At 52.4% G+C, this 17,107-nt stretch overlaps 1 protein-coding gene across 1 annotated transcript; it reads left to right on the plus strand.

Moving 5' to 3' along the window:
• The first annotated feature begins 8,511 nt into the window (after window positions 1–8,511).
• TSHZ3 (teashirt zinc finger homeobox 3) lies at window positions 8,512–16,003 on the plus strand. The gene is made up of 2 exons (XM_049621205.1): window positions 8,512–8,575; window positions 11,060–16,003. The coding sequence occupies exons 1-2, from the start codon at window positions 8,512–8,514 to the stop codon at window positions 14,272–14,274; spliced, it is 3,279 nt and encodes a 1,092-aa protein (XP_049477162.1). The 3' UTR covers window positions 14,275–16,003.
• The last annotated feature ends 1,104 nt before the right edge of the window (window positions 16,004–17,107 follow it).

Raw genomic sequence — 17,107 nt, forward strand, 5'->3', positions numbered from 1 at the left:
ACACAAAGTAGAAGAAATGTGTAAACCAAGGAAGGCCAAAAGAGTATTATCAGGGAAGGGTGGCTTGTGTGTCCAAGGACAGGTGAGCCGTGGAAGGTAAACTGGGAAGGTAAAATGAGTTTGGTTATGCTGGGCTTTGAATATGGAAGAAGTGAATGAGGGTATATGATCCTCTAATGCCCTTGTGATCTATGTAACCATCTTGACCACGTAAAAGTAAAACCTGTGACTCTGACTTAATTTATTTTAGCAACTTCTTATTCCTAACCTAAATAATACATCTAGAGTATGGATTTATATCATATACATGTTGGATGAAGGGATGAATTTTTGGATGGATGAATGGATGGATGGGTGGATGGATGGATGGATGGGTGAATGGATGGATGGATGGATGGATGGATGGATGGATGGATAGATGGATGGATAGGTGACTGGATGGATGGGTGGATGGATGGGTGGATGGGTGGATGGATGGGTGGGTGGATGGATGGATGGATGGATGGATGGATGGATGGGTTGGTGGATGGGCGGATCGGTGGGTGGGTGGGTGGTTGTATATATGATTAGATGGGTGAGTGGATGGGTGGGTGGGTAGATCAGTTGGGTGCGTCAATTCCCTTCTCTTCCATGTAAGTCTTCATTCTCCTTTCATGGAAGCCATCCATTTAACTGCCCACTAAAATCATTCTTTTGGTGCCATGAGGGCCAATGAGGCCCAACAAGAATTCGAATTGTACATGTATAACCCACTTTGAAGAGGCCCGTCGTAAGGACTACCCCAAAATTTCCTTAACCCATTGCCCTATTCTCAACTATGGTTCTCCCAGGTTTTGAAATGATTGAGTGTGCAGACAGGCAAGAGTTCTCCTTAGTTTAGTAGCTGCCTCATTGGGAACCACAAACTATCCCATGAAGATCACTCTGTCCAGCTTCCAGAAGATCCCATGCTCCAGAGGTGAAGGTGTGTAAGGCATGATTCTTCTTAGCCATTAGCAAACTTGACCCTTGCTCATGTGTGCAACGTGAGAAGTCTGAGCACATCCCTTGCCCCTAATAAATCACCCACGCCCTATTTGCTGCTATCTGAAATTCCACCAAGGTGAGAAGATTTTTCTTTGGATGAAGTGTGCTTGAAGCCGAGGACAGAGGAAACTCAGAGAGTCCCCAAACTGAGTATTCATTTACTTTCTATTGTCTGAGGATTTGTCAGGAGCAATTGCTTTCAGTGGGACCGTGCCTTGGATACATTGATTTTTCTTTGCGGTGGGATAGGTGCTCGGACTGTAGCAGAGCGTGTCCCCAGAAGCAATGGGGTGAGTGTGATCTTCGAGCCGAGGGAGCTCGCTTCCCTGCTGACCGTGGGGAGCCTCCCAAGCTCCCGGCCTCCTCCTTGTCTGAGCAATCTCTCCCGCAAGGGAAGGTCTCAGGGAGGGGAGGGCGGTTGTCCAGAAGGGCTGCCGAGATGGCCGAATGAGGCTTTTTGGTTGCAACAAGAATCCAAAGAGAGGAGCCCTCAGAAGTGCGTTTCTGACCCTGGGGTGGGAGCTCCATGTTTGGCTTCTGGAAGTTTCTCTGCCACATCTAGAGGAACAGGCCTTGGTCTGGGAGCTGAGTCTTCAGAACAGGCTGGGGTTTCCAGCAGCTGGGAGGTGTCCCCTGGACCTTGCTGCTGTTGGCCTCCTAAGGAATCAGCAGCAGCCTGTTGTGGCCTGAACCACCCTGCTGGAGGGTGACATGGCCTGATTCACGCTGACTTTAGGCACCAATCAGCTAATGCCATGCTTTCCTTGGCATGAAAGCATAGCAGCTTTATTAGCACAGTGATACGCAACCGAACAAGCGTTCGTCTTGCACATTACATCAAATTAACTTGTACAAAATTAATATTCCTGACCTTGCTAGTGGGCAGAGCAATCAATCTAGGAGAGGTTGTCATCCCAATGTGGCCGGCCTTCTGGAGAAGTCCTGACCACCGTGGCTTCAGCCACCATTTCCTTCCCCCAGAGCCAAGCCATGCCCTCTTAGTTCCTCTGGCCCAGCCTTGGCCCTTTGGGGGATTATCCCGGTTCCTGGGAAGCCCCAGTGCCCAGTAGGGATGCCTGGGTGGCTCCTCGTTTCCTTGGGGCCATCCAAGAGTGCCATCTCTCTTTATCCCGAGAGCCCGTGACCTCCATCGCTCCAGATGGCTTGGGTGACACTAGGTGCTCAGGTGGATAGATGGAGACAACTCCATGCTGGATTGTGTTGTCCTGGGTACCAAGCCATGTGCACTCCTTCCCTGGAATCAAGTTTCTCCCTCTGTTGTCTAGTGAGTGTCTTAACAGGCCCACAGCTCAATCTAATCACCTTGGTATTCCCCAGCGCATTTGGCCAAGCTCCCCCCGACTCCATCACTCGCTTCCTTCTGCCATCTCCTCTCCTCTGGGCACAGGAAGCAAATCCCACATCAGTGCTGTTCCTCCGAACCCCCTCCCAGCCAGCGTCCAGGAGGACGCGCTCCATTCCGAGATTTCCCTTCTCGGGGCCCTTGCGTATCAGGGTGCTGGGAGCTGCCTACAGGGTGACAGTGCTCTGTCATGGGCAGCCAGACCCGAGCACCCTGCCTGTCCCCGCCTGTCACCCTCCGGGGCTCCTGACAGCCCATTTTGCGGGGTCTCAGGACATCTGGGCGTAACTCTGGGTCCCAAATCGAGTTGCACCGGACAGGGCAGATGCCACAGATGCGGCAGTGCTCACAGAAGAGAGACCTGCGTAAAAATAACCCCGAGGGCCCAGTGTGTGGGCACTTCATGTGATTCCTTTGAAGAGCAGAAATGCTTGCGTGAAATGGGTCAGTCTGCCTGGATTTTCTAGGTGTGTTTAGAACAAAGGAAGATTGAGGTGGGGTTCTCAGGGATGTTGAGCTCTCTCCCCCATAAAGAAGAAAGCGACTCAAGGCAGAAACTGACCTGATGCGGGGCTGGGCTCGGCCTAGAGAAGGTGGCTGCAGGCACACTGGCCAGAGGGGCCTCGGCGCCCGAGGTGGCCGTCCCTGTGGGCGCTGAGTGAAAGGTACCTGGCTCTAACCATCACCCCCACGGGCTAGAGAGCCTGGGAGCCTTGCAGGTGGACAGGCATGGAAATGTGGGGTGAGCCAGGCTTGGTGAAGACCCTGCCTGCTTCCTTCCCAGATGTCTTAAGAATGGCCCATGCCTGCGGGGGTGGGGGGGGTGCGGGGGCGCCGCTCTTCCTTCCTCCGCCTACTTCCCCTACTTCCCTTGCCCGTCATTTCTCCCCCTGCTTCTTCTCCTTCCTCTTTGGCTTTCTGCCTTCTCCACAGCCCACAAGGTGGCCAGAGAGCGGGGGAGCACAGCCGGTGCCGCGTAGGGACTCTTGCCCAGCAGGCTTTGCAGGTTCCCCACAACCCCCTTTTCTGGAAGGCAGCATGCAGATCTGGGGACCTGGGAGTGGGAGTCAGCCCGGAGCCTGGACCTGAGCCCCCCACCCCTCAGTGCGGGTCCCTGGGTTTGTGCAGGTCCCTGGAGCCCTACCTCTATTTGCGGAGTCCTTTTCCCTGGGAAAAACCCTTATGCCCTCGCTCCTTATGAAGTCCTTGCTTTTTCACAAACACCTGGGAGGTAGGCGTGGCGGGAACTTCTCCCCTCCTTCTCCCACGCCTGGGAAGAACTTGGAGCTCAGAGACCTGAAGCCAGTGTCATGGTCACAGGAACAGCGCGTGGCAGAGCTGGGTCTCGTCGTCTGTGACATCACTCATTGTAACATGAAAAATCGCAGCGCAGGAACACCGACGAAACTGGCAGGCCTCTCCCAAGTGCAGGCCAGAGCCCTCACTGACGGTTCTCCCCTTGGGGCCGTTGGGGGGGGGGGGGGGGGGGGGGGGGTTCGCAGCTATCCCCTGTCGTTGCCAGGAATCTGCTTTGTCATGGGCCTAGGTGTGGCGAGAGGGGGGTTTCAGAGGTGTCCAAGACGCCCCGTTGGTGATCCTGCGGGAACACTGAGGTTAACTGCAGGCTCCAGGGCCTAATTCTCCTGGGGTTTCCATACCCAGCAGGACAGCAGGTATCCTCTGCCCAGGACGGCCTACATCAGCCCTCCCCTGTTCTGCTCACCAGGGTCACCTGAGCAGTTAACTTCTTGGTCGCTCTCTAGGCTGGTTAAATTGTTCTCTACAAACAAAACCAAAACCAAAAACCTGCTTTGGAAATCTGAGTGCTCAGGGAGGCCTGAGTCTCCAGCCTTGGGCACTGACTCGGGGCAGCCCCCGGAGCCCTGTCCCCTCAGCCAGGACTCCCAGCTCAGGCCCTCTCTGTACTCACCGTCCTCCATCCTGGCCCCTGGAGTCATCTCACCTGCCTGTCTCTCCTCCAACATCCATCACTGCCCACCTCTCACTCCCTCTGTGGCCTCTGTTTCTTCCTCTCTCTGTCTCCGGTTTTCTGTCTCTCTCTCTCGCTTTGTCTCTCCCTATATCTGTCTGTATCTCTGTCTCTCCCTGTCTGTCTCCCCCAAACCCTGATCCTTGTGCATTCTCCTCTCCTTCTCCCATTTTTCTCCTGTTGTTCTCCCCTCTCTGCTCCTCCCCCGCTCCCTCGCCCAGCACAGGACTTGGGACTTGAACAGGGGTCTGTCCTCTTGCCTGCCAGTTCCCCTCTCCCCATCCCAGTCCTGGGATATTCTCTGGGCTACCCTTACATGGGGGAAGGGGAAAGGGAATCTGGGAAGGCTGTAGTGGGCAAAACCCCTTCCCAGGGAGTCTTGGGAATTGGAAAACGGAGCACTTACTAAAACAGAGCACTTGACTTCTGAACTTTCACTGCAGTCCAGGAAATGCGAAAATCCAAAGGAGGGTTTACTCTGATGTTGCCTCTGGGAGCAGGGCACAGCCAGGCCTTTCCCTTCTTTCCACCCCCCCACTGCCGGCACCCCCTGCTCCCCTGCTGTGCCCACAGCCCCTGGGGCTGGAGAGCTGCCCCCACCCCTCCAACAGGGACACTTCAAAGCCTTCTCCTCTCCCTTCTGGGAGAGATTCACAACAGTGTGATGAAGGTAATTCCCACTTGCCTGGAAATGGATTCCATTATGCCCCAGCTTACTGTTTTATGTTTATATCAAACGTATTAATTTCTTTTTACCTAGTGGTTGAGTTTAGTTAACGACCATAATAAATACTGATGAGGGAGCGGCTGCCTCCTGAGGGCTGGCTTTGCACTCCTCGGACAGGATGGGTCCATTGTCCCCGTGGCCGAGTCTCAGGAGGCGGGAGCGCTCGGACCCCCTGGAAGGGCAGGCATCGAACCCCACAAGTCAGGGAAGGCCATGACGTAGCAGCCTTCTCCACACTCCTGTGTGATTCCCCCCAGAACGAGTCAAATCCCCTTTACACCTGCGGTGACTCCTGTGAAGTCACAGCCTTGGGAGAGTCCCATCTAACTTGTCAGAGCTCCAGCTTCCTCCAGCTCAGAAAGGAAATCATTGAATCAGCCTTCCAGGCTAGAGAGGGTCAAATGCAATGAATAGGAAAATGGTTCATAAACATACACGTGTTAGGTATGGCCATTTTTTTTTTTTTTTTTTTTTTTTTTTTTTTAATCCTTGACATTCCAGGGGGCATCAGGCTGGGGAAGTTTGCAGGGAACTCTTGTAATTTTGAGAGCTTTTGTCTCACACGAACATGTGTCTTTACCCAAGAGCCCCTTTCGTTCTGCATGAACGAGGTTCTTCAGTTCATTCACCTGTCCAAAAACATGCCCTTGGCCTTGAGCTCTGGAGCAATGGATTGTCCTGCCGCTGCTTGAAGCGCTTTCTTTTCCGTGGAGGGGAGAGAGAGTGGGGGGTGGACGTGGGGAGGCAGTTGCAGCAGATCTGGAAGGGCTCCCCTCATGGAGGGAAACTTTTTCCACTGAGCCGTTTGGGGGAAAAATGAAACGCAGCGCCCCGGCCCGCCCCTCACTCGCTTGCTGGCCTCCACTCCCGCCTGTGTCTTTGCGTCGTTGCAGCTGTTGATTTGGTTTGGATGAGAGCCCCCCACCCCCACTCGGGGGTTCAGCTGCCTCCTGTACTGGAGCTCGCAGCAAAGGCTTCAGTGTCATCTGTCCGAGACAGAAGAACGATGGTGGTAGCGCGTTCTTGGGGAGGGGTACTCACGTGTGGGAGCCGCCCGGGTGCCTCCGGGGCGAGGAGACACCATCTGCCCCGTTCCCTCCTCTCTTCCTCAGGGGTGGGGGCCGTCATCCTGTCCATCCCAGAGGCCCTTCCCCATGAAGCAGCCCCGCTCAGAGAGAACTGATCCAGGAGGGACTTTGGATCAGACCCCAGGACATCTGCTTTGCTCTGGGACTGGCCAGAGTCTGGATCCACGTAGATGTTTTTGGGCAACTAGCAGGAGGCTTGAAGAAGTCGTCTATGGTGTTCGTTCACTCGTTCATTCATTCATTCATTCATTCATCCATCCATCCCATGGATATATGTTGAGACAACAGGGTTGCAGCAGATACTGGGGGGGGGGGCGGGGGGGGATGGGTGGGCGCTGGCCACGCGAAGCTGACAGTCCCTCAGAGCATCCTGGAACGTCCGCTGTAAGCAAGTGATCGAGTGCTGTGCCTTGTCACAAGAGGGGAGAGGGTGCTAAGGGGACAAAACTTGGGGCCGGAGAAGCCCCACCTTTGGCCTGGGGAGGGGGGGGCACCGGCTCACCTTCTCCTTGTTTGCGTCTGCCTTGGGGTTTCCAGGAGAGCGGTCAGCAGTGGAAAGTGAAGCGGGAGAGACGTCAGTGCATGCTAGAAGCCGATGGGCTGGAGAGGAAGTGACACCAAGACCAGGGGAGGACTTCAGGGTTGCTTTGAGGAATTTGAGCTTTCTTCCAAGCCAGATGGGAAGTCACCGAGGGTGTAGCAGCGTTGGGGTGGGGGGGTTGACCTGACTAGCTTGCCGATCAGTAAGCATGTGGGGACGAGGTGGCTTCTTCATGGAGGATAAATGGGAGGGGCGGGAGAAGGGGGTCACTGAGGAGACACTGGGGGTGCTGGTGGCTGCCCAGGCTGGTGTTGGAGGGGACTAAGGACGGACAGAGCCTGTTACAAAGGCTGGTAACGAGCTTCTTCCTGCTGGACGTGACCTCCAACTACTCCCTTCCCAAAGGAGACAGGGAGTAGCTATTGCTCACCTACTATGTGCAAAACCGTGACAATGTGGGGGCTCTTGGGTGGCGCAGTAGGTTGGGTGTCTGACTCTTGATTTCAGCTCAGGTCATGATCCCGGGGTCACGGGATCGAGCCCCACATCAGGCTTCGTGTTGAGCCTGGAGCCTGCTTAAGATTCTCTCTCTCTCTCTCTCTCTCTCTCTCTCACTCTCTGTCTCTCACTCTCTTTCTGTCTCAGTCTTCCTCTCTCTCCCTTTGCCCCTGCCCCACTCGCTCTTGTATTCGAGCACACTCTCTCTCTGTCTCTTTCTCTCCCTCTCCCACTAAATAAATAAATACATACGTAATAAATAAATAAAACCATGACAATGTAGAACGGGGTCCTTGCCTTGGAGAATTCAGACGAGAGCATACAGAGGGTTAAAAAGCAGCAAGGAATTCAAACAAGGGTTCACAGGAGCCAAGCTTCGTGAGACTCTGTGTGATTAACTGTCAGGTCCAGGTGGGGGATGGTGTCTGCCCTTGGCTCCCAGGGAGGAGAGGCCCCTGAAGGCCAGCATCATGGTGGGGACGGGGACCAGCTTCTCACCCAGCACCCCCGCCCCAGTTGACTTCCCACTATCCCCTGTGACAGTGACTGGAGACACCCAGTGTCCGCTCCCCTCCTTGCCTGACCTGGACATTAACTGTCCCCGTGTCCGGGAGGACTTCCTTCTATCCAGCCAGGGCGATTTTGCTCCTCGGCCCCGAGAAGAAAGGACTAAAGATGCCTTGGCTGGATGCTCATGAGGAGCCCGTGCTTGGAGGAGTGAGTGTGTTTCCACCTCAGTTTACCTTTTGCTCAGACACATTGTAAAATGGGGAAGTAGACACGGGACGACCCCACTGATCCAGTGCCCTGCCTCATACGGACGGGGAAATCGAGGCCTCGCGAAAGAAAGTGCCATACTGTTCTGCGTGCACCCTCCTCGCCTGGCGGGTGTGGGTCCTTGGTACGGATTTGCCCAGTGAATGCACCTTTCCTTCTCCTATAGCTCTCCCCGCCGTCACAACGTCTCCAAGTTTCGTGACAATTTAATTGAGGGCGGAGGGAAGAGCCGTCGGGGGGGTGGGGGGAGGAAGAAGTCCTAGGCTCAGCCTAAGGGTCTGATGAGAAAATGGCGGTCTTGGTAGGTGGTGAGGTCCCTGTCACGGTGGTGTGCGAGTGCGCTTATCAGGAGCCTCAGAAACCACCACAAGGCCAGGGTCTCCCCAGGACCCAGTGCCCCTCGGCACCCAGGCTTTTTCAGTTTCTTCAGAGCAGGATTCTGTTCCCACCAGGGAGGTTGGCCTTACAGTCACCAGACTGGTGGCGTTCTGATATGGCGGTATGATTCACGAAGCGTATCGAGGTGCGGTGGGGGCCCCTCTGGGGGCGGGAGCCGGTCAGACAGGTGCGGGGCCTGTGGGGGTGCTCCGGGCGGCCCGTGCGTGGAGGCTTCCACGGGGGCTCCCGTGCTCAGGCAGCGGACTGGCAGAGCCACTGGGTTTTCTCTTAGCTGGGAGTCTCTGTGCCTCAGGGGGCTCCGGTGTCTGCCATCGGCCCCCGCTTCTCCGGGCTGCCCAGTGTCCTCCCATAGCTGCCTCAGGTTAGGGCCACTTCTGGGTTGTTGCCTCTCGCAGACTTAATTCCACGGGAGCCATCATGACAGCAAAGGGCCCAGAGTGTGGGCTCACGTTGCCAACTGCGGCTCAAAGGAGCACCTTCAGGAGAGAAGGGGCTCTGGGGTCCATCTCTGTTTCCACAAAGCCGGGCTTTTCCTCACATGTCTGGCGTGGGGACATGGGCCGTGTGGTTTCCTCCTCTCTTCCCTCGTGTCCAAAACGAAGCCCCTTTGATGGAAACATTATGCATCTGGGCACCCGGGGCATCTCTGCAGTCAGGGGGCCGTGCCCAGTTAAAGCCCCATCACTCTCTGCTCCGGCTCCTCTCCGAGAGGAGTGTGGACCTGCCCAGATGCTCTGGCCTGCCCCTGCCACATGTCCCCTGGCGAGAGCGCCCGGCTGACCTGGTTTGCCCAGGTCCGAGAGGCTCCTCGGGGTGCAAGACTTTCAGTGCTAACATCAGGGCCGTTCCGGGCAAACTGTGACTCCTGGTCTCTCTCCATGCCTGGCTGCCTCACATACCCCTGCCCGTACGAATGTGTATACTGGGAACGCTATTCCCATCGCGGTTCCAATGACCTCAGTGTTGGGATGTCACTCTTGTCTCTGCTCAGAATTCTTGGCGCTCAAAGGGAGACTTCGGAATGGAATGACCAGGATGAAAGAGCAAAGGGGGGAAATATCTGTCTTCAGGGGAGTCTTAAATGTGAGAGTCATGTTTTTTTGGTTTTTTGTTTTTTTTGGTTTTTCTCCCCCCGCCCTCCCCCAGGTGTCAAATCGATAAATCGATAGGAGGCACATCTTTAAAATTCTGGAAGTAAATTCCACAAACGAAGCTTCCTTTTCTTCTATGAGAGTTTGTCTTCAGTTTTGTAGTGTTTGGGTCAAGCTGGACACCCCATGCCGTGGCATTCTGGCCACCTCACACACTCGCCCAGCAGTCTTCTGACGCGCACACACACACACACACACACTATATATATATTTATTATATTATAAATAAATATAATTATAAATATATTCTATCTAAATTATAAATATATATTTATATATAAATATCAATATTATATAAATATATAATATATATTATATATATATATATATATATATATATACATACACACGTGTGTGTGTGTATAAATCACTTTGTTCCATTAACACGACTCCTCTCCTGGCTTTTCGTCTCTGGATGTGTCTGTTCTAGAACCCACAGCTGCTCAGCCCTGCCCTCCACCTGCTTGGGAAGTGCACACTGGATTTATATCCCCAGTTACATTGCTTCCAGAAAGACAAGATCCCTGTTGAATGCCCATGAAGCTTATGCTGAGTAAATATTGACAAAGTAGTCTAAAGAGCAAACACTTTGACATTTGTAAGGTCCACTGGAAGGTCTTGTATATATTTATACAGAAGGAATGAGCACCGCATACCAATTTTCCTGAACTTGTTCTGACATAATTCTGCATGGATAGTGTGTGTGCAGGTGGCTGAGAAAACGGCTGAATGTTCACACGGCGGACGGGGCCAGGGCTGGGTCAAGGTCTTCCCTCCCATCGGGAACAAACCAGTGCCTATCCCTTGGTAGGAAAACTTACTATAAGCTTTTATGAGACCTAGTTTTCCAGAAGGAAGAAAGAAAAAAAAATAATAATCCACAAAACCTTGCTTTTAATTTATTGCAATTGATGTACTTTCTTTTTACTTCGTAAAAATTTTATTGATGTTTTCGTACTTTATATTTATTAAAGATTGAGCCTCAAAAATGTAATGAGTAAAAAATGCTTGCTTAATTTAAATTGTGAATCTGTCTGTTAAGAAATGCATTAGGGGTAGGAGAAGCATAAGACATATTAATTGACAGACAGGAACTGCTGTCTCTGAGGTTGATACAAGTAATTTATTACTTTAGAAATGAATGCCACCTCCAGAATGTGCTTCATTAATTTCAAATTTAGTTTTAATTTCAAGCTGTTGCCCCTTGAGAAGAATAAGGTGGCAAATTATGTTTGAGGAGCAGATTTTTTTTTTTTTTTTTTTTTTTTTTGCTCCAAAGAAACACCACGTTTTAACTATTTAATTTTACAAATACATGTGCCCGGCCTACCTTGCTGCATTTTTCCTGAGAGTCGAGAACATTTTCTAGGTAAGGTCAACACTTAACTAATGCTTTTTTTTTCTTCTTTCTTTCTTTCTTTCTTTCTTTCTTTCTTTCTTTCTTTCTCTCCTTCTCCCCGTCTCTCTCCTTTCTTTCCCACCTGTTACCACCACGGCAGCCTACGTTTCCGATGAGTTAAAGGCTGCCGCCCTGGTAGAAGAGGATATAGACCCCGAGGAGAGCACGGCAGATGGGGAGCCCTCGGCCAAGTACATGTGCCCGGAGAAGGAGCTCGGCAAGAGCTGCCCCAGTTACCAGAACTCCCCGGCGGCTGAGTTTTCCAGCCACGAGATGGACAGCGAGTCCCACATCAGTGAGACCAGTGACCGCATGGCTGACTTTGAAAGCGGCTCCATCAAGAACGAAGAGGAGACCAAGGAGGTGGCGGTCCCCCTGGAAGACACGACCGTGTCGGACAGCCTGGAGCAGATGAAGGCCGTGTACAACAACTTCCTGTCCAACTCCTACTGGTCCAACCTGCACCTCAACCTGCACCCGCCGTCGTCGGAGAAGAACAACGGCGGCGGCAGCAGCAGCAGCAGCAGCAGCAGCAGCAGCAGCTGCGGCAGCGGGAGCTTCGACTGGCACCAGAGCGCCATGGCCAAGACCCTGCAGCAGGTGTCGCAGAGCCGCGTGCTGCCTGAGCCCAGCCTCTTCAGCACCGTGCAGCTGTACCGGCAGAGCAGCAAGCTCTACGGCTCCATCTTCACGGGCGCCAGCAAGTTCCGCTGCAAGGACTGCAGCGCCGCCTACGACACGCTGGTGGAGCTGACCGTGCACATGAACGAGACGGGGCACTACCGCGACGACAACCACGAGACCGACAACAACAACCCCAAGCGCTGGTCCAAGCCCCGCAAGCGCTCCTTGCTGGAGATGGAGGGCAAGGAGGACGCCCAGAAGGTGCTGAAGTGCATGTACTGCGGCCACTCGTTCGAGTCTCTGCAGGACCTGAGCGTCCACATGATCAAAACGAAACACTACCAAAAAGTGCCTCTGAAGGAGCCCGTGACTCCCGTCGCAGCCAAAATCATCCCTGCCGCCCGGAAGAAAGCTTCGCTGGAGCTGGAGCTCCCCAGCTCCCCGGATTCCACGGGCGGGACCCCCAAGGCTGTGATGCCCGACACCAACGACGTGCTTCAGAAGAACTCCAACCCCTACATCACGCCAAATAACCGGTACGGCCACCAGAACGGGGCCAGCTACGCGTGGCACTTTGAAGCCCGGAAGTCCCAGATCCTGAAGTGCATGGAGTGCGGCAGCTCCCACGATACCCTGCAGGAGCTCACCGCCCACATGATGGTCACCGGCCACTTCATCAAGGTCACGAACTCGGCCATGAAGAAGGGCAAGCCCATCATGGAGACGCCCGTCACGCCCACCATCACGACCCTGCTGGACGAGAAGGTGCAGTCCGTGCCCCTGGCGGCCACCACCTTCACGTCCCCCGCCAACACCCCCGCCAGCGTCTCCCCGAAGCTGAACGTGGAGGTCAAGAAGGAGGTCGACAAGGACAAGGCGGTCCCCGACGAGAAGCCCAAGGAAAAGGAGAAGCCCTGCGAAGAAGAGGAGAAATATGACATCTCTTCCAAGTACCACTATTTGACTGAAAACGACCTAGAGGAGAGCCCCAAGGGGGGCCTGGATATCCTGAAATCCCTGGAGAACACCGTGACGTCGGCAATCAACAAGGCGCAGAACGGCACCCCCAGCTGGGGGGGCTACCCCAGCATCCACGCCGCCTACCAGCTCCCCAACATGATGAAGCTGTCCCTGGGCTCGTCGGGGAAGAGCGCGCCCCTGAAACCCATGTTCGGCAACAGCGAGATTGTGTCTCCCACGAAAACCCAGACCCTGGTCTCCCCGCCCAGCAGCCAGACCTCGCCCATGCCCAAGACGAACTTTCACGCCATGGAGGAGCTGGTGAAGAAAGTCACCGAGAAGGTTGCCAAAGCGGAGGAGAAGACGAAGGAGCCGGAGGGCAAGCTGTCTCCGCCCAAGCGGGCCACCCCGTCCCCGTGCAGCAGCGAAATCAGCGAGCCCATCAAGATGGAGGCGTCCAGCAGCGACGGGGGCTTCAAAAGCCAGGAGGGCAGCCCCAGCCCCCAGCGGGACGGCTGCAAGGAGGGGAGCCCCCCGGCAGAGCCGGTGGAGAACGGCAAGGAGCTGGTGAAACCCATGAGCAGCGGCCTGAGCAGCAGCACGGCCATCATCACCGACCACCCGCCCGAACAGCCTTTCGTGAACCCGCTGAGTGCCCTCCAGTCGGTCATGAACATCCACCTGGGCAAGGCTGCCAAGCCCTCCCTGCCTGCCCTTGACCCCATGAGCATGCTTTTCAAGATGAGCAACAGCCTGGCCGAGAAGGCGGCCGTGGCCACGCCGCCGCCCCTGCAGTCCAAGAAGGCGGACCACCTCGACCGCTATTTCTACCACGTCAACAACGACCAGCCCATAGACTTGACAAAAGGGAAGAGTGACAAGGGCTGCTCTTTGGGTTCAGTGCTTTTGTCACCCACGTCCACATCCCCGGCAACCTCCTCATCCACGGTGACAACGGCAAAGACATCTGCCGTCGTATCATTCATGTCAAACTCGCCGCTCCGCGAGAATGCCTTGTCAGATATATCCGATATGCTGAAGAACTTGACAGAGAGCCACACGTCAAAGTCCTCCACTCCTTCCAGCATCTCCGAGAAGTCTGACATTGACGGGGCCACTCTGGAGGAGGCCGAGGAGGCGACGCCCGCGCAGAAGAGGAAGGGCCGCCAGTCAAACTGGAACCCCCAGCACCTGCTCATCCTCCAGGCCCAGTTTGCCGCCAGCCTCCGGCAGACCTCCGAGGGGAAGTACATCATGTCCGACCTGAGCCCCCAGGAACGCATGCACATCTCGAGGTTCACCGGGCTCTCCATGACCACCATCAGCCACTGGCTGGCCAACGTGAAATACCAGCTTCGAAGGACAGGTGGAACAAAGTTCCTCAAAAACTTGGACACCGGCCACCCCGTGTTCTTTTGTAATGACTGCGCGTCACAAATCAGGACTCCCTCCACGTACATCAGTCACCTGGAGTCACACCTGGGCTTCCGGCTCCGGGACTTGTCCAAACTGTCCACCGAACAGATTAACAATCAAATAGCACAAACCAAGTCGCCCTCAGAAAAACTGGCGACGTCCTCCCCGGAGGAGGACCTGGGGACCTCCTACCAGTGCAAACTTTGCAATCGGACCTTTGCGAGCAAGCATGCGGTTAAACTTCACCTTAGCAAAACACACGGGAAATCCCCAGAAGACCACCTTCTGTACGTCTCTGAGTTAGAGAAGCAGTAGCATTTGCTTTTGATTAAAATGACTGTAATTTGCTTTGAGGGAAACTGTTGCAGGCACCTTAAGGCCCCTCTGTCTTGTTCTTGGCACATGCTCTCATTTTAACTGCAAAGAAATCACTCTGGGCAGGACTGTTTTGTATAACTGTACAGTGTTTAATAGAGGTGCATAATCAGCTGTTGTTACTGGTAAAATATGAAGGTTAAAACGCAGTGGCAAGTGTTTGGAACTTTGTGTAAATGGGATTGAGTTGTGAGCATCCCCCCGATGCTTCAAGCTGCATGCATTAACAGACAGTTTAATTAAGCATTTATAACGAAATCGGGCACACTTTTTCCACGCGGCTCGAGTGTGCTGGCATTCCTCACCCTTTCATCTTTAGCCCTCTGAGTACTTTGAAGCACTTTTGCATTAATTTGGTTAAAAAAAGAAAAGAAAATAATAATAATGTATGAAGCTCTGTTTTTTAAACTCCTTACCAGCTTAGTTATAATGAATAATATAAACCTCCATTTATGCAGGTCTGCAGGGGTATAACACGCCTTGAAATTTAAAAGAATATTATTTTCACATTGAAACATAGATGTATATATTGTATAGATTTCAGACTCTCTTATGAAAAATGTGATTGTGGTTAAAAATGACCTTTTTTCCTGCATTTATAGCAACAGTGTTTTATGTACCTGCTATGCTCTGGGCATAAGCCGTGCCTATGTATAGTGTATATTTCTTTTCCTTTTTTTTTTTTTTTTTTTTTTTAAGGTCTATGGTTTTGTGTTTTTTTTTTTACATGCAAACATTGTAAATTATACAGAAGATACCACAGATAGCATTTATAAAGTATACAGAAACATTATCTGAAAGCAAAGTATGATTGTTTGTTTTCCTATACAGTACATCTATATTGATAGAGGTTCATGTTTAAATTATACATATTTATTAGCATCATGTTATCATTTGTTTTGAGCAGTCTGAATAAACGAGGCCAGGAAATACGTCCATGGCAGGCATCATAAATATTTTGCACATGATTTTTAAAGGTATTTATTAGAAATCAAAGAACGCTCAAAATAAACTCAGTGCTCAAAGGGTTAAGTCTATTTGAAAAGGAGAAAAAAAAAAAAAAAGAAGAAGAACTTGTACTGTATTTCCTAAGCATTGATAAAGCCTTTAAAATGTTTGTACTGTAATACTTTGCTTAAAAGTCATGAGGCATTCCGTGATACAACCTCTTTCACTTACTTACCAGCCCTCTTGGTTGCTATTTCATGTTGTAGGATGCCTTTTTATTTCGATTGGTAACTTTCTGTTTTGTTCTTCCTAATTATTCTCCCAAGATCCCACACTGCAGCTTTATCTTTAGGCTTATGAAAGGTAACCCGTGGTTACCGGCTCTCCAAGTGATTCTGTTCTCCATTTTTGGCAGTTAATTTGCAGAAGTAACTGACAGCTGACACCATATGAGAACCTATGTATAAAATATTGGCATGTAAACAGCACAGACACTGTAACACACTCTGTGCCCTGTTTTGTTGTTGACAATGAACCACCATTATGTGACTCTTCATATAACCCTTTTTTCTACGGCAGCATTAAAATTGTCTTTTTGCTATAATTTTGTGTTGCGTTCACAATTATGTCTGAAATGTGCTACGACTAACGAGCACATTAAAATTAAATTGTATGCGATCTGTTTATGACTGAGTTGGTTGCTGTGTCTGCCAGGTGCTGGCAGTCGGAAGCTGCCCGTAAATCACGGGAGTTTTAGTGAACTTTGGCGTTTGGAGAGCAGGGAGCCCTCTCTCAGAGGCTGCGTGGACAGAATTTTCCCCGAGAATAAAATGTTAAAGAAAGGAAGACATTTCACATGAGGTTAGCTTCTCTCTGCGAAAGCGATCTGCTAACAGAGCGGTGGAGGGGCTCCAGGTCAACACCTGGTGGTCCGCGTGGGGGCCGGGGGTTTGGTCTCCCCTCTGGACAGTGAGGAGTCAGGGCCCCGAGCCCTGCAGGAGGCAGGTGGGGGAAGGAAGGTCTTCGCAAGACTCAGTGCGGGGCGGTTCCTTCCTGTTGATTCGGGATTTTCGAGTCGCAGCCACAGATAAGGAGGTGTGCAGGGTGGCGGCGGGGAGGGGGGGGGGCGACCGAACCCGTACACGGGAGGAGTGGGGAGAGCATTTATATGATAATCACCAGCTTTTATTAGCCCTGGCAAATCATGCCAACAAAACGCTGGGAACATCATGTAAAATTGTAAAATACCTTTATTACTACATTCAAACTACTCTTGCAGTTATGCAGAATCGGAGCTCCTAACCTAGAATTATACAAATGAGAGATGTGTTACATCCATGTAATGCATAAAACACCTCAACTTAAAAGAAATACTCTTTTATTAAAAATTTAAATGAAACCCTTTCAGAGATGTTCGGCAACACGCCTCCGTCTTTTTCCTGTTCATCCCCACCCCTTTTGTCAAGCGGAGTCCAAAATTTCTGTCTGCTTTACTTTCTCTCGGCAGCCCATGTCTCTCCGGGTTTTTAGAGAGAACCTCACTGGAGTTGCAGACGGGTTTTTGGCAAATAGGGAGTGTCTTTCTGGCTGTGCTCGCCACACAATTGGGCTGTGCCTGCGGGCGGGGCACAGAGGGCTTTCCCTTCTGGGTGGCGGGCCTGGCTCCCTCCCCACCTCCTCCTTGGCCTGCCCTCATCCCTCCTGGAGTAGTTGTGCGCCCCGTGGGCCTTTACCTGGGAGGCGTGTGGGGCACAATGCCCGTCTCTGGGGGCCCCCCCGCCCCCCCCAGAACCTGGCTCAGGGGACAGCACCCTCCCTCCCGTGC

This window comes from Panthera uncia, assembly GCF_023721935.1.
Source record: "Panthera uncia isolate 11264 chromosome E2 unlocalized genomic scaffold, Puncia_PCG_1.0 HiC_scaffold_19, whole genome shotgun sequence".
In the NCBI taxonomy this organism is placed as follows: domain Eukaryota; kingdom Metazoa; phylum Chordata; class Mammalia; order Carnivora; family Felidae; genus Panthera; species Panthera uncia.

What these genes read in the sequence shown, in the direction of transcription:
- TSHZ3 (XM_049621205.1), top strand. Translation starts at nt 8,512, where the DNA reads ATGATTCACGAAGCGTATCGAGGTGCGGTGGGGGCCCCTCTGGGGGCG. An exon ending in GGCGGGAGCCGGTCAGACAG is followed by an intron (nt 8,576 to 11,059) that starts GTGCGGGGCCTG and finishes CCACCACGGCAG; the next exon opens with CCTACGTTTCCGATGAGTTA.